The 13,470-nt window shown below is 37.5% G+C and overlaps 1 protein-coding gene across 1 annotated transcript; it reads left to right on the forward strand.

Moving 5' to 3' along the window:
• Positions 1-1,492: 1,492 nt before the first annotated feature.
• On the forward strand, positions 1,493-3,348 carry LOC105380075. The gene is made up of 2 exons (XM_011549574.3): positions 1,493-1,714; positions 1,822-3,348. Exon 2 carries the CDS (start codon positions 1,830-1,832, stop codon positions 3,195-3,197), a length of 1,368 nt encoding a protein of 455 aa, XP_011547876.3. The 5' UTR covers positions 1,493-1,714; positions 1,822-1,829; the 3' UTR covers positions 3,198-3,348.
• The last annotated feature ends 10,122 nt before the right edge of the window (positions 3,349-13,470 follow it).

Consider the following 13,470-nt stretch of genomic DNA (forward strand, 5'->3'; position numbering starts at 1 on the left):
TTTTTTAAATAGAGTACATTTAAGCATAACACGAAAGAGACAGTTTTTTTTGTCTATGGTTTTAGCCGCTCAGCGACGAAAGAAATAAACAGCCTCCACACTGAACGCAGCCTTACAGTCGCAGGCGCAGCTGCAAGCCGGGCGATGCGCAGCGGCTACCGGTTCTAGCTAACGAGCCCCCCCCCCCCTTCCCCTGCACTAGAGACCCCCCTTCCCCTCCCCCCGCACTAGAGACCCCTCGCCCCTGAGGCGCCCGGAGCCTATCGATACGAAGACTGTAATGTGGCGGGAAGCGGAAAATTTTGACGTTTTGTTTTCTGGATTTCTGAAGATATTGTTTTAAAGTTATTGGTATGGGTGGGTTGCGTATTTTTTGAATAGATAACCGTTTAATTGTGGATGAAAAGGTAATAATAATATTTATAGAAACATGATGGATTTACATGCATAGCTTACGCAACAACGTTGTAAATCAAAATTACAGTGACGTCTTCTAAAATATTCAATTTATTCATTGGATCCTGGCAAGTATTTTAATTATACGTAACATAGTTATTCAAGCCTTATCTGGAAGTAAACATAGGTAGGTTTATTGCAATTATTCCAAACCACATAACCGTTGTCGCGGATTCTAAATTTAAATATCAACGTTGGAAAGAGATCGATAGAGTTTGTGCTCGTGCGCAGAGTCTTGGAATACGAAACCACTTTGCTTAGCTTCAGCTATTGTCTATGGCTATGGGTTTACATTTTCGTTAAATATTTGAATTTATAAATCTACAAAATATTGTAATTTTTGATTTATTAAATAGTTTTGATCTTTAAATTCCATCTGAATGTTACCTGCAAGGCTTTACTTAACTTTGTTTCCGGCGTTTCAACATGACCTCAAAATCAAAAATACTTATCCGAGAAATCGCCAATCATTTTCATCATTATTGAAAATTCTACGTAAACTTTATAGTTCCCATAACTACATGAGAGTACCACGAGCGACTCCATACAAAAACGTCCGCACGAGCTATCAAGCCTCATCCAGTGACTTCTCAAATCCATGACCACCAGACTAGTTTGGTGCCAACAAACCCCTCCCCCCCGCTTCCCCTCTACGCTACCCGCGTGCGTAAACGTGACCCCGCCACATGAACTCTAGTACCGTCTTTTATTTATCTTTTTTACTCCTCTAGACTTGAAGATCTATTGGTGGTTGGGGAGTATGATTTTTGTCCAGTGGGAATACGGTTGGGTTTGCTGGAAGGTAGGTAATATTGGGATCTTGTAAATGATATCGGGAATCGCCTAGTAAATTTGGTATCTTGTTTTGTGGTTTGTAAGTGTGCTGAAATTTAAGAAACTTTTGAAAGTTATTTAATTTAGTTCTTATTCTGAGAGGTGTGTTATAAGAAAGAGGTTGTACTTGATTGTTAATTGCAACAATATGATATAAAAAATATTCAATAACCAATAAATTGCTGTCAATTGTCAATGTTAAATTGACGTTTGTCTCAAAAAATCAACAAAAAATCGAGATAGTCAAAATCATACATAATAAAAATGTCTCAATTAATAACGAAATGCAGATTTACTACAGGCAAAAACAATTCATAATAATCAGCTAAGCAATGATTGCGTTGAAAGCAACATTATGCTACTTCCTACAGCCAATATAATGGTTTTGTCGACTTAATTATATTTCAAAACTGAACAAAATACGGTAAGTAAATTATAAGTAAAGTTTAACAAATACATAATTACACATTATTAGATACGGGTATTATTTTCATTAGACTAACAACTAACAAAATCATATTTTACTTTCAGCATTTAATATGGAGCAAATTTTTATGGTAGAAGTATTAGTCAAAAGAGTGGTGCTCAAAATTGAGCCCCCAGTCATAACACCATCAGAACTAGAGTTTTTAGAAGAACAACGGAGACAACAGGAAGCGCAGTTAGCTTTGAGAGCTGGTGGGAAGAAAAAAAAAGAGAAAAAAAAGAAGAAGAAAAAAAAGAAACCTAAAAAGAAAAAGAAGAAGGGAAAAAAGAAGAAAGGGAAGAAAAAGAAAGGTCCTAAAGGACCTTCTGAAGAAGAACTCAAGTTTCTGCAATCATGCTCTATGCAGATGAACTGTTTACCTGTTTTCGATTTCACTGTCGCTCATGATAACTTTATAGCTCCACCTCCCCCACCTCCTGTCAAGAAAGGCAAAAAAGGTAAGAAAGGAAAAAAAGGTAAGAAAAAGAAGCCTAAAAAGAAAAAGAAGAAGGGAAAGAAGAAGAAGAAGGGGAAGAAACCTGCAGCCAGAGTCCTGAAACTACCATCGGAACCGATACCACAACCTCCATTCATGGGAGTTGGTAATGCAGTCATATTCTTGTCTCGACCTTCGAAACTAAAAGAAATAATGGAGAAGACCCCATTACATATATCAGTATGGAACAGAGACCAAGACATGAATTGTATAGGATTTGTGGATGTTGAATGGCATAAATCTTTCTTGGAGTGTCTAGAGCGATCAGAAGAACTGAACCCAGCAGATATGGATGCAGCCCAGTACAGAAACACTACGCCACCAGAAATTATCACCAACACAGTTGAAATGGTCAAAAGATTAAGATGCGAAGAGAACCTTCTACCTTCAGGTGAAATAGAGTTCTTCCTTAAACTTTCTTGTTTAGGAAACAGAGTTCTATCCCATTTTGTAGCCTTACCAGAAATGGAAAGAATACCAGGGCGGAAATACCTCATAGACGATCTCAAGTTAAAAGACGTTGAAGTAGTAAGACATTGGGAAGGTACAGCTATAGAATCTGCCCCTCCAGTTGCATACTTCTATAGTGCACCGGATATAATCAGAGAACCTATAAGACCAGAGGAAGAGCATAAAGTATTCGAAGATTTTGTTGCACCGTTTACCAAGAGTGAGCTTGCTATTCTGGCCATGGGATTCCCGAAAGGGCCTTGTGGTGGTACTAACTGTCCAAGAAGAATGGACTATAGAGGCAGTCAACATCAGTTCATTTTCGGAATGACGGATAAAGGAAAGTATCAACACGGCACCTTTATAAATGAAAGAGATATGCACGGGCCTTGTGGTAGGTTAGATTGTCCACTTGCCAAGAGGGTACGGTCATACCTCTGCAACGAAGGATGCTACCAACCTTGTAGGAAGCCATGTCCTAAAGAACTTTACTAGAAACTGTGATTCAATCATTTAGGCAATAATCAAATATAAATAGTATCTATACTTATTATTATTACACTATTATGACTGATCGCGACTCTCTGGTAACTTGTGATTGTAATATTTGGGTCCAATAGCAATAAATGAGACATTGTAAAATAAATCTTAAAATTTTATTTCCAATTTTAAAACTTTCTCTTTTAAAGTAGGTATGTCCAACACCTACTCGTTGAATTTATATGGTAGTGAAACAATTAGTACCTAAATACCTTTATTATGAATCATAAACTTATAGACAGGCATATTCCAGATCCAATTACATTTCAAAATGGTTTTCATTCTTAAAAACTCACGCCTTGTGCTCGTGGTGAAATGTAAAGTAGTAGGTACATTGTCCCGTAGGATAGGTATTAATGGTGTTTTTTTGTGGTTGTCTGGAAGAGATTACTTTTAGTAACAAGGCCGCCGATTGTGCTATTTATTTTCTGTTCTATGTACCTATGTGAATTTTTTTGGTGTGCTATAAGAGCTATTTGAATTTTAACGTATCAAAATAATTGCCCCAGTATCTTCCATTAGCAGTCACCAGAATATCCACCTAACACCACTCATCACCGGTCGGTGAAACCAAATGATTCCAAGAAACGATATGCAGCAAGACAATGTGAATCCGTTCCCTTGGCCCATATAATTATTACAAACTTTGTACACAATGCTCTCCATTAAGATCTGGATAAAAAGGTTCTTATACAGAGACAGAAGAGGACTTAAAACACCTGATGGTGAACTGCATGCATCGCAGCAAGATTTGACACCAACAAGTCTGCTTGGTTACGCTGTAGTGCCCTCAAATAAAAGCTCAGTAATTAGGACTTGGATTTGGTTTTGCACACCTTTTGTAATTATGGACTTTTTATTGCCGATTTACAGTTTTTTTAACGGCCTCTCTTTGTGTGGCAAACCACTTATTGTTATCTTGATTCATATATCTTTTCACGTCACTGCTGCAATTAGTACCTATCTTTCGTATTGAGTATATTTTGTATTGTACTCTTTCTGTATTACTTTTTTATGCTCCTTTTACAAACTTTTGTCTCAAATTGCTTTTACAATCAATCAGCGCGATATTTCATATAAATAGTGATTGGTGTAAATATGTGTTTATTCATACCAAGAGTATACCTACCTACCATGGCCGATATAACCTAGCTACTCTTATGTTATTAATTCCTGTGATATTAACTCAGGAACTATATGAATTGTAAATTTGAGTATTTATTTCTCCCCTGCCGAGCTTGGGGTCGGATGGCCGTGTGTGAGATGTCCCCACATAATTATAATCATATTATTGTAGTACTCCTTGGGATAGGCGTTACATATATAGGTACGTCCAGCAGTAGACAGTCCAGTGACGGTCTGATGATGTAAATTTATATTAACATTATCAGACCGTAATAAGTTTTCATTTGTACACCTCTACACCCGGAAGCGTCATCAATCGCACATTAGTCATTACAAAATGGTGATTGTAGTCATGATTTTAGTCATTTGCAGCACTTCAGACTAATTTACATCCATTATTTCAACCGAGCTATGTTATTGTTATCTATCTATGCTAGGTACCTAAAGGTACCATAGTGATATAGGCCTTTCATAGTAAATACGTCGATTTTGTCCTATTACTAGGTTTTATTTTTTATCTAACAATAATAATATTTAAAAAAAAACAAACAAACACTCACACCTTGTACTAATGTACTCCCTTGCGGGGTAGGCAGAGGTGCATTGCTGCACCCACTTTTCGCCAGTGTTATGTTAGTCCCAATGTAATACGGGGCGGGCCTATTTCCATTTTACGGGCACATCCAAGACCCGAGAACAAATATCTGTGTTTAAACAAATATCCAGCCGGGAATCGAACCCGGGACCTTCGGCTCAGTAGTCAGGGTCACGAACCACTACGCCATTCGGTCTTATTATAATAATATTAATAGGGCTGTAGGTATTAAGACCACACTTTGCCTTAACTTATTAGCCCATTATCATTGAACAATATCATCAGTTTTCCATTGTCTCTTAGTATAGATAACTTCAATGTATTTAATTCCAGGATTATTATATGATGTATTATATGTTTATTCACCAGAATATTATGTACCATTAATTAAAATACTTTTACATAAACAGGTAAAAAACAGTATTTTGTAAAAATTTCAATAATAATAATATGTAGGGACATCTCACACACGGCCATCCGACCCCATACTATTAGGCAGAGCCTGTGTTATGGGTATCGGACAGCTGATATATCTTCACAAATACATAGATAGATACATATTAAATATTAATATTAACACTCAAGACCCGAGTACAAATATCTGTCTTTTAACAAATATGTGCCCCAGCCGGGAATCGAACCCAGGACCTTCGGCATAGCAGTCAGGGTCACTAACCACTACACCATTCGGCCGTCAAACCATCAATATCTTATCTATAATAGGCACATATTGAATATTTTAAAGGAAATAAACATTTTTACTTTTACTTTACTTTACATAGTCTCATCAACAATTATCCAAAACAATTTCATTTAAACACCAAGGCAGTGGTGCAATGAAAACGGAATGCATGGTAATATGCCTATTGTGTATCGGTAACTAAGCGATTAGCCTAATTTATTCAAATCGACGCAAATGTAACAGCCAGGCGTGCACTTATCATTGCACCTATGTTACTTATTCAAGGCCGAAGATGCATGTGTAAAATATACAGGAAATGTAATTACTTACGTTTTGCTGGTAAACAAAGGAACCGATTAGAAGTTTGTACTTTGTAGTAAGCCAATGTTTTTCTAAATGCCAAAGAAAATAGGCTTCCGGAAAAGGAAAAATTGGCAGGCTTAGTTCTACGTAAAACTCCACGGTTGCAAATTTACAATGACCTATTGTTAATTGACTTGCATATTACGAATTTATTTATTTAATACTTTATTACACGAATTAAGAAGGTAGAAGTAAGTAATCATAATTTTTGATGATCTCTGTTAAAGTCCACGGACAACGGACGTATACAAATACAAATTATGAAATATTTACCTAATACCTGATACTAGAATAATCTGAAAGCTAAATACCATGAAATAAACAGTATTGTGTTACTATGGATAGAACATAAAACAAAGTGTTACAAGGCAAAAGGGGGTAGGTAATTCTGCACAACTTTTATATATTTTTTGTGAATTTTCTAACTTAGCATAAACTCAAAGATATACCTAAAAACCCCCTGATCATCCCCTTTTGGCTCACTATAGTAACCCTCTTTGCATCACCCTGTATATGTTACATTAACTCAAGCGCCTGCTAGAAATCTATAGCAGTAACTCCCGTTGCGTCGAAGCCTTAGAACAGTACAAGGAAGGTGGCTGGAGATAAATTTGAGTTTCTACTACAGAAGTTATCAAAAATGTAGAACCATCATTAGTGTCAATTTCTCCATAGTCGGTTAAAGAATAACCAGGGAGTAGTGGTTAACTTTTGACACCTTTGTCATGAATTTTATATGGAGAGGACGTATAATTAATAAATCAATCCCTGTCGGTTAGATAACCGACTATGGAGAAATTGGCACTTAATGTTGTCCAGAATGTCCCCCTAAGTCCAACTTTTTCAGCTAAGGGTACCTTCTATTCTATTCTATTCTATTCTCTGTGGGGGTGTCAGTACCTGCACCTGGCTCTCTCGAGTGGAACCTTTGTGCATATCCCCTAGGTCTAAACTGCCTTCCTAAGCTTGGACCATTTCCCACCACGCTGGTCCACTGCGGGTTGGTGGGTTCACATATCTAGATGTGCTAAGTCTAGATATGCAGGTTTCCTCACGATGTTTTTCCTTCACCGTAAGAGCGATGGTATACATTGTACTTAAATTCAGAAAAGAACTCATTGGTACATGTCAGCGCCGGGATTCGAACCCGCATCTCTGGCGTGAGACCTGTGTGTACCTTATTTATGTACCCTTTCTGCAACATCCTGTATATATTTTTTAAGATTAATCGATGTTTAACAAGATAGCATGAGTAATACCACTCTCGATTTCAGCAAGATCTATACTACGCATAATAATTGCATATTTACCACTCTTATGATTCATCTAGCACCGAAATAGGAAGGTCAGTGTTAGTTACTACGTGACAGGAACCGCGTGTGAAGTACACAGACACCATGCAATACAATCCAATTAGTTTAAGTTATTGTATGATTCATACACACCACAGTTGAAAATTATAAAATATTGGTTAATATTATAGGTACTTTGGGTTGACCACTAACCGGCAACTCTCTCAGTACAAGCTTGGTTGTGTTAGGCCGGCGTGGTGGACTAGGCCTAAACCCATCCTTCATTGGAAAGAGACCTGTGTCCCAGTAAAGATGTGATGGTTTGTGATTGTGATGAGGTTTACCGAGAGCTTTATTTCGCGTTAAAAACTTTACCCGTGGGAATTCCGGGACAAAAGTATCCTTTATGTTCCTCCAGCCATATTCAGTGTCCTGTTTGCCATGAAAACTCTGCTCCAGACGGGAATCGAACCCGGAATCTTAGGCGCTCTACACTACCGCACCGTTCGTTTGTCAGTCGTCACTATCACTCCATTCCAACGTTTACTGGTAATCGGCTAACACCGGCTAATCCAGGATGGTTATTCTATCTCCACAGAAAACTTATCGGCATGCCATCGGAACGTTACAATGAGTCGTGGTTCGCGTAGAGAGCTCCGAAACCCATTTTTCGTTAGAGTTACCCCCCAGTCATGATGATCATGACTCATCAATCATCAGAACTATCACAGTGGGTGTGGTCTCAATCCTCGGGAAACGTGATTTGTTTATTAATTAGTTGTTTGAACATACTATTAGTTAGTCGGTGGTTAATCAATAGTTTACTTTTGATTAACCGGAATGAAGATGGATTTGTGTTTGATGAAGAATACATTATTCTGTTTTATTTATACGTAAAGAGTTGAGGTTGTAAGTTTTTTGCAAATTAAATATAAAAAAGAATGTAAGTATTTATATGATATTGATAATTGTGTAGACAATTACCAAAAAATACGCAGGTACTCCCGATAAAATTAGACTCAAATGAACCGCTCAATACATGCTCGAAATAAATGAATTAGAATTTGAATGGAATTTGAATACAAAAACACTCTCAAGCAATGAAAAAATATTAACGTTTTTTCTTCGTAATATTCTGATGCTCTGTAAAATTTACTTCAATATTGCAGACGGAGCGGCGTCATTAACCTAGTGTTTTTTTCTGTTTAGGTCAGAAGTAATTTGAGGTACTTAAACTATGACACTGGAACTTATTCATTGCTGCGAGTGTATTTTCGGCAACATGATATAGTCAAATTAAAAATCTAAATGCCTATTAAAGATTCCTCTACACAACAGTCATAGCAAAGTTCATGATGTAACATTCTCCACTGTTACGGGAGTGACTCACCTACAGTTGACCCTAGTAAGTATAGAGTAGACAAATTGTAGGTCACTATGCAAAATTCACAATACGCGTAGTATGCCACTGGCTCTCGAAAGATTGTTACAGTTTGCGTTATATCTACTGGAGTGCTTAACGAAATCCTCTAATCAAAGAAAATTACGTACTTACTTAATTGCTTGTATAGTAATGCGGTTGTTTACTCTGCACAAAGACTTAAAAGTACAAAAAATCATTGCATTAAATAACCACTTCACCGATACACCTGATTATCATCATCATTACCCTCAATTCTGTCAATTTACAGACGTGTGTTTTTCCTCTGAATCACGATTTCCCCGAGAGAAATTCCATACACAACGGATCTCTTAATGCGCCACTGAACTCGTGACTAACCTGTGTTCTTCAGTGGACCTGTTCATGACACATCGTTTGGAATCCACCTTTCTGTAACGTTGAGACTCTGTTTTTACATAGTTACGTTATTGCGAAATGTTACCTATTAGCATTGATATTGATTTGATGACGACATTTTTTAAAGTATTTTTTGTTATTTATATGTTTGAAATGAAAAAAAATCGAATTGAAATCAAACGTAAAACATGTTTAAAGATGGGTTTGGATTTATTTGGTATTTGATCGAATTGATAAAGTATTTGATGACGCTAGACATTTACGTAATCCTAGTTTTAGTGTAACCTTTAAATTCAAAATTGTGTTAACTAAAATCAAAGAAATATTATACCTACCTTGATAGTAGGTACCTAGTGATACAACATTTGATTGTTAAGGGCCCCTCGTTTTAACGTAATCAAACATATCATAGTGATACACAAACATACAAAGTGGCTATCCATCTTTTTCAATCGACTAATGAATGGCTATTCAACTATGTTTGAACATATGCTACGAAAGTTTTATTTCCACTGTGCTTCTATTATCCTTTTAAAATAAAACATACAACATAGTTTTTTTTGTTTGTTTACTGAAAAATATCTAACTTGATTTATAAAAAGTCTCCTAAAAAGCATTATATCAATAGTAATTCGCACAATGGTCGTCACAAATACACAGACACAGGTCATTTTATAACACACCTAATTCTAAAACGGCGTTTAATTTAATAATATCACGGGGGAAATTATTATAAAACCTTTTTTAATTGCTGAAGCCCACAAAATGTGCCAAACTTCCCTTTACAAAGTAAAATTTACACGCATCATTTCCACACTAACGCAGCAAAATATTTTCAATTAGCCTGACCATTTTGCTGAAAGTTTAATAAAAGCACTATTTAATTTTACAGCAGCCATTAAAATTTAATTAATGATCAATCACAAAATTTCGTCAACCACTTACCACAGTTTTGCGGTTGGTTTGATTTAAAGTTTTTAGACCTATTTAGCGTCGTACGAAGCGTCCGTAGTCGAGCGGGCCTCGCAGTGATCGTAACTGATCACTGAGGTTAAGCAACAACTGACATGGTCAGCCATTGGATGGGTGACCAATTTCAAGTGATGCTTTTCTGGATGCTTCCGTGCTTCGGACGGCACGTTAAGTCGTGGGTCCCGGTTGCTGCTTCGGCAGCAGTCGTTAAGCCTAGTCAGAGGCCTTCGGGCAGCTTAAAAACATCTGACAGTCGGGTTGCCCACTTACCCGACAACTCTCTCAGCACAAGCTTGCTTGTGTTGGGGTCCACCAACCCGCACTAGGCCAGCGTGGTGGCCTAACTAGGCCTAAAACCCTTCCTTCATTGCAAGGAAACCCGTGCCCCAGCAGTGGGGACGTGATGGGTGTGAAAAAAAAAGACCTATTTACTGTCTGGTAATGTCTGGATGAGGAAGGCCGAGGACAGAGTGTTGTGGCGCTGCTTGGGAGAGCCTTCGTCTAGTATTGGATGAATACGGGCTGGATGTGATGATGAACCAAGATTTAAATAATACACAGGTTTATTTGTAATATTTTTGTACATATCCTGCAGTAAATAGAGTACGCAAAACAAACTTATATTATCAGATCAGTATAGCTTGGATAGCCACTGCACTAAACCTCTAGGGATGTCAATAAACGGCAAAACAATAAAATCAACGAGACTATCGCAGCATTCATTAGGCAACTTCAAACTTCGTCTGCTGACCGTAACCGTATGCTATGAAAGCCCACCTTGCCAGGGTTTCATTACAGACACTGCCGTATTCTAGACATCAAATCTGTTTGGTTAATTCTTTTCCTACGGTGAAACAGATAATATACCACCACCGATACATAAGCAATAAACGATCCATTTGCAGTGTTGCTCGCTTACCAAAATCTGACGTAACTTGTATGGATCTGACAGATGTTTGGCATACGAGAGCGAAATGTGTCGTTGATGGTACGGTAGCAGTCCACTGCTACTTATATTAATAATGTAAGTATAAGTAGTATTTTATCCTAACTAATCCTAATCCAAACTAATAATAATTAGGAAATATTATAAATGCGGAAGTAACTGTGTCTGTGTGTGTCCGTCTGTTACTCTTTCACGCCAAAACTACTGGACGGATATGAATGAAATTTGGTATACATATGGTCTAGACCCTGAGAAAGAGCTACTTTTTATCTCGGAATTCCCACGGGCAAACTACTTAAGGCCAAAGCAAAACTAGCGGCAACAGCTAGTATTTTATAAATCAAAGAATGGCTAGCCATAGCTATGACAAAAATAGACAACTAATAAGTACTTTTGCGGATAAAATTGCATCGCTTGTCCAGAATAGGCCAGTGATAGTTCAGAAACTGTAAATTTAATCAGGACATGTGAAACTTGCGGGCGCGGCGCTGTTGATTAGTTCTGCTTAGTTTAACTTCCGAGGTCGTTATCCGAATTCGTATTGAAATTTCTGCTTAGAAATGGGGATAGGGTACTAGTACATAATGTATATTTTGGTATTAAATCAGTAAAGTTGTGTGCTGTAACGGATAAGGTCTCGGATCTCATTCGTGAGGCTGTGGGTTCGAATCCTGCCATGTGCCTGAATTCTTTAGAAATAAGGATAATACTGTCAGTGTAAAACACGAGAGCATGATCTAAGGTATATAGGCACTTGATTATCAAATCATGACATCACATACCGACTTTCTATGATGTCCTACATAAATGAGATATTTTAAACGATATCTACACCGAATAAATAACTGACGTCCATGGGAACATTACTCGAGCTTTTATCAAAGGATTAAAATTAACCTACCACATACAGCCGGACCGAAATTCGGTCATTTTCATGTCACTCCAATCAATGTACCCACAAAATAAAAAGACAAGTTAATCCAATCCATCACAGTCAAACTTTACGTTACGAAAGTCATCTCAAAAGCCATCAGAGCCACTTGTATCGAATAAATAATAGTTAATAAACATTAAAGAAATTCATAGGCAATCTGTAGTGACAATGGGCGACATTTCAAGATTAATATTGGTCATTTGAATCGTATTAACATTGTCAGGTAAAGACGCGACGGAGGTGGTTTGAAAAGGTCCTAATTATAATTTGAACGGTTTAGTTCAATATTTTCGGCGTCAGGATGGAGAAAATAAAAAACGATCGTCGTCTGTTTGTAGTCTGGTCAGCGAAGCGTGAGTTTGAAAAGGCTTGGAGTAGCTATTCTATTGTGGAAGTTCCTGTAGGTACATAGCTTTCTTGAGACTTGAGACGTGTGATTGTGAGAACCTGTCCACGTGTTTCTGTTTCCGTCGCCATTTCTTCTCCCTCAGTGACTGAGCCTTTGTGAAATGGTGGTAGAGTAATAATTATGACTATGAATAAACAATAATAAAATTGTATGTTGATTAAAATGATACTCTATTCTGTGTACTTACTTTTAGCTCATCCAGCTATGTGACTTAATCTGACCCACCAACGATTTGGTACATCTAGGTATTTCCACAATGTTTTCTTTCAAGAACTCATTGGTACAATGTCAGCGACGGAACTCAAACCAGCATCTCTAGCATGAGAGGCAAGTTACTTAAATATAATTGTATAAAGTCGTCTCCACGGATTCCGGGGCAGCATCTCCCGGCGTGAGTCACCCGCGAGTAGCAGAAGTAGAACGGTGGTACGGCCCGGCACGGCTACAGCGAGGGCCATTCTACTAACGTATAACACACCATGACTTGACTTTGGAGAAGCCAGCGCACTACATGACTACATGTGATTACACCTATCCTAAGTTGGAAACTACATGAGGTAGTGCACTACATGTAGTCTAGTCCAATCGCCGCTTAAGCCTGTAGTAAAGTGCATATCTAAGTATCTAAGGCTATAATCTAAAGTATCTAAACTAAGGCAGTAAAAAAGCTAAACAGCGCAGCCAAAAAAAAACTTATATGGAATAAATAACTAAACTTATGGAGTGTTCTACTTATCAGAAGGTAGGTTCTCAAAAATGGTATGAGTATGAAGAACAGATTAAGATTTAAGAAAAAGAGAAGTTATGTTTTTTTTCAACTAAATTTGAAAAATCTTATCTTATCCTTTTTTAAACACGCATTTATTATACTGTACTCTATTGTAAGGTACATAGGTAGAGGTGCACCTAACCTTGTCACCTAAAGGGCCTAGCCATAGTAGCCATGCCTAGGTTAGGGATTGCACAAAATTTGAAACCTATATAAATTGGCCAACGATGATTTTTCAAAATAATTAAAAAAATGTCTGTTGATTTTCGCAGGAAATTAATAGCGGAATAGGGACACAGGCTTCACGGGCGGCGCTTGAAAAAACCACGTGTGTACACACCAC

This window comes from Plutella xylostella, chromosome 7, assembly GCF_932276165.1.
Source record: "Plutella xylostella chromosome 7, ilPluXylo3.1, whole genome shotgun sequence".
Lineage (NCBI taxonomy): Eukaryota > Metazoa > Arthropoda > Insecta > Lepidoptera > Plutellidae > Plutella > Plutella xylostella.

Coding starts and splice junctions, on each gene's coding strand:
- LOC105380075 (XM_011549574.3), top strand. CDS start 1,830: ATGGAGCAAATTTTTATGGTAGAAGTATTAGTCAAAAGAGTGGTGCTC.